This window comes from Pleurodeles waltl, chromosome 5 (assembly GCF_031143425.1).
Source record: "Pleurodeles waltl isolate 20211129_DDA chromosome 5, aPleWal1.hap1.20221129, whole genome shotgun sequence".
In the NCBI taxonomy this organism is placed as follows: Eukaryota; Metazoa; Chordata; class Amphibia; order Caudata; family Salamandridae; genus Pleurodeles; species Pleurodeles waltl.
Genome location: NC_090444.1, coordinates 112,197,469 through 112,213,119, shown reverse-complemented (window position 1 = coordinate 112,213,119; position 15,651 = coordinate 112,197,469). Strand labels below are relative to the sequence as shown.

Here is a 15,651-nt window from a genome sequence, read left to right as displayed (position 1 = left end):
AAGTATATGTCCTGCCTATTAAATACATAGCACCTCGCTCTATGGGCTACCTAGGGCCTACCTTAGGGGTGACATATGTAATAAAAGGAGAGTTTAAAGCTTGGCAAGGAGTTTTAAATGTCAAGTCGACAGTGCAGTGTAACATTGTATTCAGGCTGCAATGGCAGGCCTGGGACCTGTTTTAAAGTGCTACTTTAGTCGGTGGTACAAGGTGTGCTGTAGGCCCACTAGTAGCATTTATTATAGAGGCCCTGGGCAAATTTAGTGCACTTTACTATGGACTTATAAATAATTTAATATGCCAATTAGGTATATACCAATCAAACTTTGTTTTAGGGAGAGAGCACAAGCACTAAAGCACTGGTTAGCATTGGTAAACTGCACAGAGTCCTAAGGCCAACAAAAACTAATTTAGCAAAACTGGAGGGAAAAAGGCAAAACGTTTGTGGGTGACCCTTCGGAGAGGGCCATTTCCAACAGATGCTGTTGCTTGTGGTGAAGGTGGGATCCAGTGTGTGTGTTGGTTCTGGGATGAGGGTGTGAGTCCGATGCTGCTAGAGCTTTCGAGGAGGGCTGTGGAGCAGAGGTTGTTTGGGTCTTCCAGGTGAAAGTTGAGGTCAGCGAGAAGAACATACACTCTGGAGTTGATGGTAAGCAGAGCTTGGAAGTTTTTGCTAAGGTTGGTAAAGGTGGTTTGTGGTCTGGGTGGTTGGTAGACAGGGGTTCCGTTCATGGTGAAGTTTTCTGAGTTTTTCAGCTTGAAGTGCAGGTGTTCCACAAATGGGGTTCTGTTCTGTGCATCTTGTGCATTTGATGGATTCCCTGCAGAAGATAGCGAGTCCTGCTCCTGCCTTGTGAAAGCAGTCCTGTTGAGTGGTCTTATAGCCTGCTGGGATTACCATGGCCAAAAAAGTGTTGAGCCCGGTCTCTGTGATAAAGATGATGTCAGGTGTGTCACTACTCAGCAAGTCCCATATTTCGGTTGTGTGTTTGCTGAGTGATCGTGTATTGAGAAGCAAGCATGCGAGTGGGTGTTGATGTGTGGGTTTGCTGTGGTGTAGGGTGGGGATGAAGGCATTGTTGGTGTTTGTGTGGCGTGTGTGTTGGGAGGGGGTGTAGAGGGTGTTGTCTGTATTTACATGGAAGGTGTGGGAGAGTGGCTGCTGGAAAACCGGCAGTGGGTGTAGGTGACAGCTCCTACCGTGGTGTGAGGACTGACACAGCAGCAGTTGGAGTAACAGCACCTGGGATATAGCATCCTAAAGAGTGCTGTTGAGTATTGCTGTGTGGATCAGACCAGGGTTCCTGGCACTGGGCATGGTTCAGGCACAGACAGATTCTGACAGGTTTGCTTAGCTGCGCCAGCAGCGCGTCCTCTGTGCATCAGTGTTACAGTTGCCATTAAGTAGGTCCTGGAAGGGGGGAGGACTGCAGGGTGCTGTGATGTTATTGCCTGTGCTGATAGGTGATGGGAATTGAAGTCCTCTTGCTTGGCTTCTTCTTGTAAATACGTTATTGATGGAAAAACCAGTAAAGTCACTCCTGTCCACGTGTGTAATGGGAAATTCAGTGACTCCACTTCCTTAGTAGGTGCATGGTGGGAGCTCCAGCGATGCCACTTCCTGTGCTGATGGCTGACGGGAAATTATATGCTCTTGGTTGGCTTCTTCTTTTAAGGATGGTTTTGTGGGAAAACCAGTAATATCACTTCCTGCCCACATGTATGATGAAAAATTCAGTGATGTCACTTCCTGTGAACGTGGATGATGGGAGGTCCAGTGATGTCACATCCTGTGCTGATGGCTGTTGGGAAATGATATGCTTTTGCTTGTTTTCTTCTTTTAAGGATGGTTTTGTGGGAAAACCAGTAATGTCACTTCTTGTCTAGATGTATGATGGGAAATTCAGTGATATCACTTCCTGTGTTGGTGGCTGATGGGAGCTCAAGTGATGTCCCTTCCTGTACTTAGGACTGATGGGAAATTAAGTCCTCTCCTTTTCTTCTTCTTTCAAAGACGGTTTTGGTGGGAAAACCAGTAATTTCACTTCCTGTCCACATGTATTATGGGAAATTCAGTGATGTTACTTCCTGTGTAGGTGGAAGGTGGGACATCCAGTGATGTCACTTCCTGTGCTGAGGGCTGATGGGGAAAAAATGAGTGATGCGTGGATCCATGAGTGGAGGGAATGGATGGATGCATGCACATATGGATAGACAATGAAGAATTGGATAGGTAGTCAAATGGATGGATGGGGCATGTTTTGCTGATTAGTGGAACGGAGGGAGAGATAGTTGGAAGAGTAATAAAAAGGTGGTGATGTAAGTATGCAATACATGCATTCCTTTAATCCTGCATGCACTATACATGTTCTTACTGGTCAAAAGACATTTAGATAACTTTGTTTTTTTTCCAAGGTATGACCTTCGAGTACGGTATCTTCCAGAAGACTTTATTGAAACATTTAAGAAAGACAGGACTACATTACTATACTTTTACCAGCAGGTGAGATTAAAGATTTTTGAATGATCTACTAACTATAAGGTGTTTTGAAGGTCCACGGTGTACTTGTGTACAGTTATAATGCTACATTTATAATTTGTAATATATTTCAGAAATACACAGCTAGCGAAGTGTTGTGATGGCATTGCGTAGTACTACTGTTATGTGATAATAGGACTGCTCTGATGACATATTTGTGTTAGGAGCATGTGTGTGATGTAAAGTCTGAAGTGAATCAGTTTATAAGCTGACCAGACTCTATTGTAAGTACTTCCTTTTATCATAAATTAATCGCAGTAAAGCTAAGGCACTACAACCGTGCAAATGACTCATACACTGTTTTAGCAAGATCCTCTCATCCCTGACAGTCGACATGCATCCTCCTATGCAACAGTTAACTTTCCTAAGGAGAACAGTGCCACAATTCTTCAACTTAGTCAGCATCTCCAGCAAACTAAATATCTACCCCAAACTGCGTGAAACAGGACTGATCCTACCATTTCTGAGGGAGGAGGGTCTGTCTTAATAATTTTCAGAACTACCATACCTTCTATCACCTCCTGTTTTGCATAAAGATAATTGAAAAAGAAGCTATCATCCAACCAAAAGACCAAATCAGCAGCCACTAACACAAGTTGCAGAGAATGTCTACACATCATAGACATTAGTGATTATTGCCTCCTGGTCCTGCTAGATCTTGCTGGAGCTCTGATTACCATCCAAGCTCTGATCAGCGTCCGGGCAACATGCATGGTAGTGAATGACAACAGACTAAGGTAGCATTCCTCCCATGTTCCCAACCAGCAACAATGGTGATTTCCATATTCCAAAGGCTACAGCTGGCTTGTAAAGTACTTCAACAATCATTCTTATCTACTGTGATCCTCACTTTGCATATGGGGCCCTTTCACTAACATTGGTATCATAAGTTTATAATATGTTGGTGAAATCATGTCTCTACCTGAAAGTCTCAATAATGAAGGTTATACGTTTATAAAAAGATTGCCTCTCCCTCATCTAGTACTGGATGTAAAGTGCTTACTTAAGACTGAAATACGGTTCATCCATTTTCTTTGCCAACAGCACAATGTCAGCTACACCCTGGAAAGTCTCTTTGGCTAGAAGCTTGAAAGATTTTGTACTCCAACTCTGCGCAAATGAAAACTCATTGACAGTGGTTTCTATAAAAAACAGACTACCAAGAATTCTTAGAGAGCCTGGTGCTTTCTCTCCCATTTACTCAAACTAAAACCCTTTTTAGCAGTTGTAGGCTTACCAACAACCATATGGCTAGGTCCATATGGAGGGTAGCAACATTGACTTCATTCTGGACTCTTGAAATGATTTCCAAAGTACAGTCATGTCACTCCTTGTATTCTGAGTGACCTGCACTGGCTGCTTCCCAGCCCTGCATCACCATTAGGATCTGATGTTCCAACTATAAGGCAGTAATACCCATTGACCCATCCCTCCTGCAGAGGACCTATGAGGCCCACACAACAAGCCATACCATCCCCAGCCTTGATTTCAAGTACTGTGAACAATGATCAGATGGCCACAGGTGCCAGCACAGCATCCCTTGACATAATAGGAGTGTCCACTGGCTGCTGCACTACTGCAAGAAGCTCATAGCATGTCTTCATTGCTCCCTACCTAGGTTTCAACTACATCAACACCAATGCCTATAATGCATTCTTATAGAAAGACTGACACATTTTGAATATAATTTAAGGAGAAAAGTGATTTTTTCTTTAGCTGAAGAACTACAATTTAACTTTATCTGTTGCTGAGCATTGGACAAGTTTATTTCATAGCCTTTGGTCCTTGGAGGCTAGCATGTTACTTATCTACAAAGCCTAGGCCTCCTCATTTACAACATAATGGTGTGAATAAGAGTAAGGGAGAATACGTAATCATAGAATTTTGTGTAACAAATTTATTGAAGAAAAGAAACACCAGAAAGCCAAAGTAATTCAGCCTTTTTCTTTGACAGTTACGTAATGACTACATGCAGCAGTACGCAACAAAAGTGAGTGAAGGCATGGCTTTGCAGCTAGGATGTCTAGAACTCAGGTAAGGATGGACATCTACTAATTAGTTTTGTGCAGATTGATATTGAATTTGCGTTTATTATGCTACAAAGATCCATAGATATATTTCTGGTAAAGTAAAACCAGTAGTGGGCGATTAAGTATATTTCTGCACTTTGCAGAATGAATAGGCGTGAGGTATACCAGCACACATCCTGTCTACTACACAGTGCATACAGATGCTAAACAACCCGTCGCTGCCTATTGGTTGTATGGCCTCCATTGTTTTACCCACAGAATTGTATGTGCACAAATACATTTGTTGCCAACACTGGTTCTTTTAAAACTGTGATAAATTGATGGCCGCTGAGGCTGTTTTTAGTAAAAAAAAAAAAAAAACTTTATATACCAAATTTTTTAAGCAGTACTTCCACAATAAAATTATGAGATGGAATTAAATAATAAAAATAATATTAGGGCAAGTAAACCGAATGAGAAAACTCTTCCACTGCTTTCAAAAGATGGACACTTGTCGCACACTTAACCACTGGAGGGCGAGAATTCCATTTGATGGGCATTGTGTTCAAGAAAGGCTTCAAGGTTTTAAGGTTTGGCAAGCAGACACTATCCTGAGTATTGAGGGGTAACTTTGTATCCACCAGTTGGAGATAAATCTGTCTAAAGAGTCATCAGTTGTGAAACCACAAGTTTCGAAACAACTTCTAATTTTGATCTATGTAAAGCATGTTATTTCCCCGTGCCTCCCCACCAACATCTGCAGCGACTGTTGTGTCTTTAGAAAGGGGATTCCCACCAGAATTTAAACACTGTTCACAAGGATACCGCATTTACAATGCTGCATTTACCTCACAATGCCTTTACCATGATACTTTTACAACACATTTCCTTTACCATGTAAATCATTTACCACACATTACTTTACCACGCATGCCTCTGCCATGAAGTGAAGAATATTTAAGTTAGTGTGTGTGTTTATGTGAATGTATATATTTAAAAATTAGGATTTAGGGATAGTAAGGATGTTGGGTTTAGAGGGCTTTTTAGGGTTTAGGGGTGGGTAGTGGTATAGAGGGGTGAGGGTTGTTTTGGGATTGGGAGTGTGTATTTGGTATTAAGGGTATTTTTAGGGTTTGAGATGTGTATACGATGGTGGGTATTTTTAGGGTTTAGGAGTGGGTCAAGGTATAGGGTGGTAAGAGTGTTTTTATGTTTTAGGATGGGTAGGGGAATAGGGTGGTAAGAGTAATTAACAGAGTGGTGGCTAGGAGGATTCTCCCCACAAAAAGGTAGGTAGAAAAACTTTATTTTTTCTATAGAAGCCAAACCTAAACTAAACAAACATTAGAAATTTAAAGTCACAGTTATACCTTTCATGTGTAATGTACACATCACCTTCATATTTTTATAACTCATGCACCTCCGTAGTATGTGACATATAACTCACCATGCACACAGCGCTTTGTTTTAGATGTCACAAGTGCTGTTATGAAAGGTTCGATTTCACATAGTAAAAGTGATGTAATATAAAAGGGTATAAGCAGTTTATCGTAAAGGACCAAGTTATAGTTCATATACTATGGTTAGCTAGCTGATAACACTGTGTACAAAGATGCACGAGTAATAGTAATTTGAAGGAGGTGCGTAAATTATACATTTAAATTATAACTATAACTTTAGAATTTCTAATGTTTGTGTAGTTTAAGTACAATAGAGTGGGGTGGGGGACAGTAGACCAGCATAGAGTGGAGTGGCAAACAGTGGAGTGACATATAGTTAAGCATCGTAGAATGGAGTGGCCTATAGTGGAGTAGCCTCGAGTAAAGTGGGGTAGAGATGATTGGTGCAGAGTGTAATAACCTAGAGTGGAGTGGCATAGAATGGCATGGAGTGGAGTTTCGTAAAGTGGAATGATGTAGAGTCAAATAGCATAGGATGGAGTGCCGTAGATTGGAGTAGCGTAGAGTGGCGTGATGTGGAATAGTGTAGAGTTGAATGGTGTAGAATGGGGTGTAGTGGCTTTAGAGTGGAGTGGCATAAAGTGGAGTGGCATAGAGTAGAATAGCAGAGAATGCAGTGCCGTAAAGTAGAATAGAATAGAGTGAAGTGGCATTGAGTGGAATGGAGTGGCTTGGAATGGAGTGGAGTGCGTATACTGGAATAACTTAGAGTAGAGTGGCATTGAATGGCATAGAGTTGAGTAGCATACAGTGGAATAGCATACAGTGTAGTGGCTTAGTCTGGAGTGGCATACAGTGGAGTGGAGTGGCATAGGGTGGAGTGGTGTAGAGTGGAGTGGCATAGAGCGAAGTGGTGTAGAGTAGAGTAGCATAGAGTGGAATGGCATAGAGTGGAGCAGCATAAAGTGTAATAGCCTTGAGTTCTATGGGGTTAAGGTTGAATTCAGTGGCGTGGAATGGAAGAGCGTATAATGGAGTGATGAGTGGCATAGAGTGGAGTGACGTAGTGTGAAATAGACTGGAACGGCATAGACTGAAGTGGCATAGACTGGCATGATGTACAGTAGAAGGGATTGGTGTGAAGTGGACTGGCATGGAGTGAACTGACGTGGATTGCAATGGCGTACAGTAGAGTGGAATAGCGTAAAGTAAAATAGCATGGCATAGAGTGTAGTAGAGTAGAATATATTTTATGTAGAGTGGAGTAATGTAGAGTAGAGTGGCATGTCGAAGAGTGGAGTCGCATTTGTTAGAGCAGAGCGGAGTGCTGTGAAGTGTGATACAGTGGAGTGTACTGTCGTAGAGTGGAGTGGCGCATCATGGAGTGGAGTGGCGCATCGTAAAGTGGAGTGGCATGTCGTACAGTGGAGTGGGGTGGCATGGCGTGCTTTGTCATTGAGTGTAGTTTAAAGAGGCCTAGCGAGAAAATGGCTGACGGATGTTGTTAGAAATGGGATCTGTGGCTGGCAGTCAGGTTACCCCCTGTCCAAGCAGGGACCCTCACTCTAGCCAGGGTAAAGGAGAATCACCCTCAGTTAACCCCCGCTCACCCCTTTGGTAGATTGGCACGAGCAGGTAGGCTTAACTTCAGAAGCAATGTATAAAGTATTTTGTTAGAAATAATGTCTTTGGTTGGCAGTCAGGTTACCCCCTGTCCAAGCAAGGACCCTCACTCTAGTCAGGGTAAAGGAGAACCACCCTCAGTTAACCCTTGCTCACCCCTTCAGTAGCTTGGCACGAGCAAGCAGGCTTAACTTCAGAGACAAGGTGTAAAGTATTTGTACCAACACACACAGTAACTCAGTGAAAACACTACGAAATGACACAACACAGGTTTAGAAAAATAGGTAATATTTATCTAAACATAACAAGACCAAAATGACGAAAATCCAACATGCACAAGTCAAGTTATGAATTTAAAAAGCAAAAGAGCCTTAAATCCTTTAGAAAACAGCGAGAACGCTGTTAGCGTGCAAAAGTACCTGAGTAGCGTCAAAATAATACCGCATGGGCGAGTGTGCGTCCGAAAAGGCCAGCGATGCGTTAGTTTCTCACTCACAAGCGAGACCGTGCATCGTTCCTCCCCTGGTCGGTTCGGCGTGCGTAATTTCTTCTCTCCCGCAGGAGAGCGATGCATTGATCCAGACGGGCACCTCAGGTCCTGGCAGGCTTTGCGTTATTTTTCGGTGGCCAGCGATGTTGCGTCGAAAATCCAGTCACACGGTATCCCTGTGTGGGGTTTGCGTTGTTATCAGCTTCTGTTAGTGGGTGTTGCACGTTGTTTCTCCAGCCGCGTTGCGTCGATCTTCCAGCCGCAATGCAGGTGGAGCGTAGATTTCAGCCGCAAAGCCGGCGGCACGTTGTTTATCAGCCGGGTCACGGAAGTTGCATCAAAAAGTTCCCTGCACAGTGACCTGTGCGTGGATCTTCAGTCTTTGTCTGCCAGCTTCACCTTTCAAGGGCCCAGGAGCTGGATAGGGTACCACGTGGCAGGGCTGGAGTCTCAGCAGACAGTCCAGGTGCGGGGAAGGGGAAGTCTTTGATGGTCCTGAGACTTCAACAACAGGAGGCAATCTCAGTTCAAGTCCTTGGAGATTCTTCTTCAAGCAGGAATGCACAGCAAAGTGACTCCTTTCACAGGCAGAAGCAGCAAATGCAGGATAGCCCAGCAAAGCAAAGTCATAGGCAGGGGCAGCACTTCTCTTCAGCTCTTCTCCTTGGCAGAGGTTCCTCTTGGTTCTAGAAGTGATCTAATTTTCAGGGGTTTGGGTGCTCTTCTTATACCCCTTTCCGCCTTTGAAGTAGGCAGACTTCAAAGGAAAGTCTCTCTCGTTTGTCAGATCCTGCCTTGCCCAGGCCAGGCCCCAGACACACACCAGGGGGATGGAGACTGTATTGTGTGAGGGCAGGCACAACCCTTTCAGGTGTAAGTGACCACTCCTCCGCTTCAGCACAGATGGCCCATCAGGATATGCAGGCTACACCCCAGCTCCCTTTGTGTCACTGTCTAGAGGAGAGGTGCAAACAGCCCAACTGTTAAACTGACCCAGACATGGAATCCACAAGCAGGCAGAGTCACAGAATGGTTTGAGCAAATAAATGCCTACTTTGTAAAAGTGCCATTTATCAAACACACAGTCTAAAAACAATCTTTACCAAAAGATGTATTTTTAAATTGTGAGTTCAGATACCCTAAACTCCATATTTCTATCTGCTCCCAAAGGAACTCTGCTCTTTAATGATATTTAAATGTAGCCCCCATGTTAACTTATGAGAGAGATAGGCCTTCCAACAGTGAAAACTGAATTTGCCAGTATTTCACTGTTAGGACATGTAAAATACATCAGTACATGTCCCACCTTTAACATACACTGTACCCTGCCCATGGGGCTACCTAGGGCCTACCTTAGGGGTGCCTTGCTTGTATAAAAAGGGAAGGTTTAGGCCTGGCAAGTGAGTACACTTGCCAAGTCGAATTGGCAGTTTAAACTGCACCCACAGACACTGCAGTGGCAGGTCTGAGAAATGTTTACAGGGCTGCTAATGTGGGTTGCACAACCAGTGCTGCAGGCCCACTAGTAGCGTTTGATTTACAGGCCCTGGGCACCTCTAGTGCATTTTACTAGGGACTTACTAGTAAATCATAAATGCTAACCAGGGATAAGCCAACTTAAACGTACAATTTCCACATAGGGAGCACTTGCACTTTAGCACTAGTCAGCAGTGGTAAAGTGCCCAGAGTAAGAAATACAGCAAAAAGAGAGTCCAGCACACAGCAACAACCTGGGAAGTAGAGGCAAAAAGTTAGGGGAGACCATGCCAATGATGCCAAGTCTAACAATATATAATATATATATAAATTATTGAGTGGTAGGAGCCACTCTGCAGTTATAGTTAGAATTCCCAGCTATAGGAATAACCTTGCCACCATGTGATGAATCTCCAGGAAACTTTGCAGACTTTGCGGGGGCGCAAGTTATTGTTACCTTAGGGCGTGAGTTACAGTTACATGAAAGAACTGTAACTATAACTGCTGAATTTCTATGCTTTTGTATGAGTAAATTCAGAACCTAACTATAACGCCCCTGTAATCTTTGTTTTTTTCAGTGATATATAAATAACCTACTGGGGGTCACCAGTAGATAGTTATAGTAGGACCTAGTTTTTATAGGAAAAGCGTTTTTGTTTTTATATAGTTGGCACTGTCGCAGGTAAATATCATCCTAGTTCTCTACCTAATTTTGTACAACCTCTTTGCTGCTAATGAGTGTAAGTGTTTACAAAATGGTTTTGCTCCTAATGTGTCATAGGTGTGTAGAGGCATTGAGCACAGTGTTAATGTTTGTGTGCAGGACTAACACCGTCCTCGCATACACATTTTTTGTTTTGGAAAAAAGGCATGTGGCAATTTAATGATTGCATCTAGTAAATACTAAGTATTGTAAGCACCCTTGAGTATTTTAAGGGAATCGTCTCAGCATGATCATTTCTATATAAGACAGATAGCTGTGTGCACTAGGTACTTACCCATGTACACATGCTTGATAAGCCACTGAAACTGATCTATATATAATGTTTTTAGCAAAGAGTATAAAGAGTGTGGGTACTCTGACCGTTAGCACCTTCAGGCCTTGGGTGTTTACAGTGAGTAGTCTCTCTTTGGAGAGGTTTTGCATAGATTGAATATTGTTCTCAGTGTTTAATAATCTGTGGTATATTCCTCATGAGAGTGTGGCTGTCCGCAAGCAGTGTGGTACAGGGTAAACTCTGCATAGGGTGCACACTGTTTATAGTACCCACTTTTCTACCCATGTCCACTTAATTTCCCACATTAGGTTTGCTAACTGCGAAGGGTTTCGTACAGGCTAAATAAGAAGGCTGTCCGTGCATGGTATAGGCATTGGGTAGCACATATCAGAAACTTTGTTTACATAAGGCGTATGTCCAATGGCATTAATGCTGCTTCGTAGTATTCTGAGCTATTTTCTACTTACTTTCATACATCTAACGCCATATTCCTTTTCACACTAATGTGTACATAAGTAGCTTGGATAATGTTATCAGTGATGTCATAAATTATGTAATAGAACACATCAATGAGTGATGTGATATGTGAGGTAATAAGCAGTGCATGGAGGGGGCCCAAATAATAGCTCTGCTAACTATAACTGGTGAATTACTGTGTTTTTTAGGTAAAAATGTTAGGTTGGCACTGAAAGTTTCACGGTAATCATGGTAAAGGCATGTATGGTGAAGGCTTTGCGCTGTAAAGGTATTGTGTGGTAAAGGATTTGTGGTAAAGGCTTGCGTGGTAAAGGCTTGTGTTTTAAAGTCATACAAACATTCACAACCACAGACCTCACTACACTTACTAATTTGTAAAGCAAGTAATCCACAGGACAGGTTCCTACTGAAACAGGTCACATCATAAACTCTTATTTGAGTTCCACAAACACCTGGTTTGTTATAAATATTCTGATGTTTTATCATGAAGATGTTCTCATTTAGTTCATTTCTTATCATAGGAGGTTCTACAAAGACATGCCACAGAATGCACTGGATAAGAAATCCAACTTTGATCTTTTAGAGTAAGTACCATCTTTCATTTTATGGATCACATCTCAGTCGCAACCTACAGCCGTCCCTGTCAAGGAAACAGGTCCTTGCAATTCTGTCTATGTTGTGCCTTTTTGCTACATAGGATTGTATTAACTGGGAATAAAAAATGATGTCATTGTGGCCATTGAATTATTGAGTTTCTATTAGACATAGAGGTGAATAATTACATGCATGCCTTTCTATACTTTACTTTGGAGCCACACGATTTAGCTAGGAAAAAACGACAATGTTGAACGGTTCAAATAAAATTGAGTCCGTAAGAACTGGGAACCCAGAAACTACAAACTATTTGTGTCATACGCAGACTCCAGTGGCGGCCAGCAGCTTTGGGAGGGAGGGGGGCGGGCGTGGCACACACACACAGACTCATTCTTTCACACACAAACACGCACGCTCATCCATTAACAACACTCATTCCATTCAAACATGCACACACGCACCAAACATTAATTTTACAAGATCACACACATTTATTCTTCCACACACGCACGCACATCCATTAACAACACTCATTCCATTCAAACATGCACGCACGCACCAAACATTCATTTTACAAGATCACACACATTCATTCTTTCACACACACACGCACATCCATTAACAACACTCATAACACTAAAACATGCACGCGCGCACTAAACATTCAATGTAAAACATAACACACATACATACACACACACACACTTACCTTTAGCCTCCAGGTCCCAGGAGGGTTGGGACTGCTGCCTTCCCTCATTGGCTGACCAGAGGTCAGCCAATGAGGGAAGGCAGCAGTCCCAGCCTCGTCACAGAGTGGGATGGGGTCAGTGAGACTGCTGACCCCACCCCACTCTGTGACGAAGTGTCACTGATTGACACTCGCCCTGGGCTCTTCAGGGCTTAAACTGAAGCGCCCAGGGAGAGTGTCAATTGGTGACACTTTCCTCGTCACCCAGGGGAGGGCCTCGAGGCACCTTTGCTGGGCCGAGGAGGTCACGCCCATAGGAGCTGTGATCTCCTCAGCCCAGCAAAGTTCAGCTCAGGCAGCCAGGAGTCTGCGCAAATCGCGCATGTCTGCTCCTGGCTGCCTGACCTGAGCATGAAGAGTGTCTGTCAGGCTGACCTTTGTTCAGCCTGACAGACACTCTTCATGGGGTGGGGGGGCGTGGCCCCTCCGCCCTAACGGACGGGCCGCCACTGGCAGACTCACACATTCTGAATAGCTGGAGAAGTGTCTTGGAAGCATCTCTTTGTTTTGCCTGGGAATTTCCCATTTTTTGTACATGACAAATTTGTTATGCAGCATTGAGTTTTGTCCAATTATATAGCCTTATAGCCCACTGCCAAGGGATATATGGGTTGTTAAACACCCTGAACTTGCGTTATGGCCTATAACGAGGCAGAGGGCCTATTAACTAGTATAACCAAGGCAGAAGAGCTATAAAGCTATTAGAACATTCCACCATCTAAAGGTAGAATCCTCTCAATTAAAATGAGAAAAAACAGAAAGACAATCATTGGGATGTCGGAGCAGAAGACTCATCCCAGCCACTAAATGCCCAGAGCCACTCCATCGTCTTCAAGGGAGCTCTCAGCATTCCAATGTTCTAATGTAGATTGGCTTCCAAATCATATCACCTTGCCAGCAAACAAAAAGGTGCCACATCCTTGGCAACCGAAGAAGCAAGCCCCATTTGTGAGCAACAGGAGACTTGAGAATACGTTTCTTTACCTCACTGCTCCCTTTTTCTCAACCATGGCTCAGTCGGGAGAGCCAAATCTGCCAGGACCATCGACTACACCTGCATGGGAGAAAAAAGGTGTGCAGTGCCTTGTTATGCAGCTGAAAAGAAAATCAATTGGTTGTGTGGGAATTCTTTGTCCACCATAAAGGTAGAAGACAATAAATGCTGACAATGGTATGTGCAAAGCAAAACACAAACGCAACATTCACCCCCAGTCACAGATCTGGGTTTAATCCATCCATTATTTTGCTCACCATGCCACCCCAGTTTGAACCCAGCCATATGCAAATCAGTCTTGACCCTGTTCCTCAAGGGAACAGTCCAGCCCGAACTGCCAGGCCAGGTTCTCCCTGGACCGGAAACAAGCATTCTGGGACCGGTTTCAGGGTTTCACCCCTCATCAGCCAGGCTAGCTTGAATCCAGTGGCACAGTGAACCCGGGACCCACGTCTGGGCATACCCGGCGCACTTAGGGCGGCAAAAGCAAAGCAAAACACAAACGCTGTGGGATAGCGTAACCGGTCCCAGGATGCTTGTTTCCAGTCCAGGGAAGACCTGGCCTAGCAGTTCGGGCTGGACTGTTCCCATGGGGAACAGGGTCAAGACTGATTTGCATATGGCTGGGTCCAAACTGGAATGGCATGGGCAGCAAAAAAACGATGGATTTAGGCCCAGATCACTGCACTGGGGGTGAATGTTTGACAATGTTCAGCATTCCGTCCATCACTTGTTGTTTTTGCTTTGTCGCCCTAAGTGGGAAGGGTATGCCCAGACGTGGGTCCCGTGCTTCCCATGCCACTGGATTCAAGCTAGCCTGGCTGATGAGGGGTGAAACCCCGAAACCGGTCCCAGGATGCTTGTTTCCAGTCCAGGGAAGACCTGGCCTAGCAGTTCGGGCTGGACTGTTCCCATGGGGAACAGGGTCAAGACTGGTTTGCATATGGCTGGGTCCAAACTGGAATGGCATGGGCAGCAAAAAAAACGATGGATTTAGGCCCAGATCACTGTACTGGGGGTGAATGTTTGACAATGTTCAGCATTCCGTCCATCACTTGTTGTTTTTGCTTTTGTGCAAAGTCTGAAACATGAGTCTCATCCAGTGAGCAAGAGGTCATGAGAGCTAGCATGGAGGCAAAGGAGGGCCTAATATTTGCCAGAGTACCAGAACACATGCCACAGAAGTGAAAAAAGAGAAAACCAATCCACACCTGAGAGTGTTTGCATTCTTTTGTATAGAGTGCCAAGTGCACATATGGTGTGGGGAGCTGGATCCCTGCTCCGAACCTCGATAATTCGAGGTTGATCCATATTTAGTAACTAATGCAATTAATTTGGGAACAAGTCTCACTTTAAAGCTGTTTGCAAGGAATTCTAAGGTAACTCTGGGAGCTGTTAATATGGTAAATTACTAGGAGTACTCCAAGTGTATCTATTTGTGTACTACCTGCATGTAAAAAAGATGAGGAAAAAACATTTGCACTTTTTTATTTATTTTATTTCTTGATCAGTAAACTACTCCTCCCTCCCACAGTAGAGAATTTCGTCCTGTACTGCTTGCATTAAAAGAATCTCAGTGTTTTTCTTATGAATTCTTAGCTTACCTGTAAGAGTTGACTCAAAATCATGTACACCTTCTTTGCAAAAAACGTGCAGTATGAACTGGGGTGTTTCGAATTGCAATTTTATCAGATCGTACTTGAGGATTTTGTTTATGCTTCGAAGACAGCTTAGTCCTGTGAAAAATACTTCTATGTGCTTTTCTCTATTCTTTGATATAGTTATTTATTTTAAGATGAGTATACATTGTTTTATAAAGCTAGTGCTACTTTCTCTATAGGGATAATAGGTGAGATTGTTGTATGGAAGTATGTTTATTGAAAGATTACATTTGATCACCTCATAAAATAGAAGTAAATAAAACATGTATTCAATTTCCTGCTTGGAATTTCTAGTTCGTAGATGGCTCATTCAAGTTGCAGTATCAATAATAGATGATAATTTTAATAGTATCAGTTCTTACATGTATTATTTCTGGCTTGTAGGAAGGATGTAGGCCTGGACCTGTTCTTTCCAAAGCAGATGCAAGAAAGCTTAAAGGTAAGTCAGAAGTTTGACACTAAACTGAAGCATGTTGCACTCAACGCATGACCTGATACTGTGGTAATCTAATATCACATGGTCTGACACCATTGTAAGATAATATCACATGACCAGAAACCATGGTAATATAATATCACATGACCTGATACCATGGTAATATAGTATCGCATGATCCTGTACCAAGGTACCACAATATCAC

At 43.3% G+C, this 15,651-nt stretch overlaps 1 protein-coding gene across 11 annotated transcripts in view; it reads left to right on the top strand.

Moving 5' to 3' along the window:
- Positions 1-15,651, top strand: part of PTK2B (protein tyrosine kinase 2 beta) — a 382,496-nt gene that overhangs the window by 264,173 nt on the left and 102,672 nt on the right. For all 11 annotated transcript variants that reach the window (XM_069233734.1, XM_069233744.1, XM_069233739.1 and 8 more), the window contains 4 exons: positions 2,417-2,504; positions 4,495-4,574; positions 11,535-11,597; positions 15,395-15,449. In XM_069233734.1, coding sequence (XP_069089835.1) covers positions 2,417-2,504; positions 4,495-4,574; positions 11,535-11,597; positions 15,395-15,449 — 286 coding nt within the window. The remainder of the gene's footprint in view (positions 1-2,416; positions 2,505-4,494; positions 4,575-11,534; positions 11,598-15,394; positions 15,450-15,651) is intronic.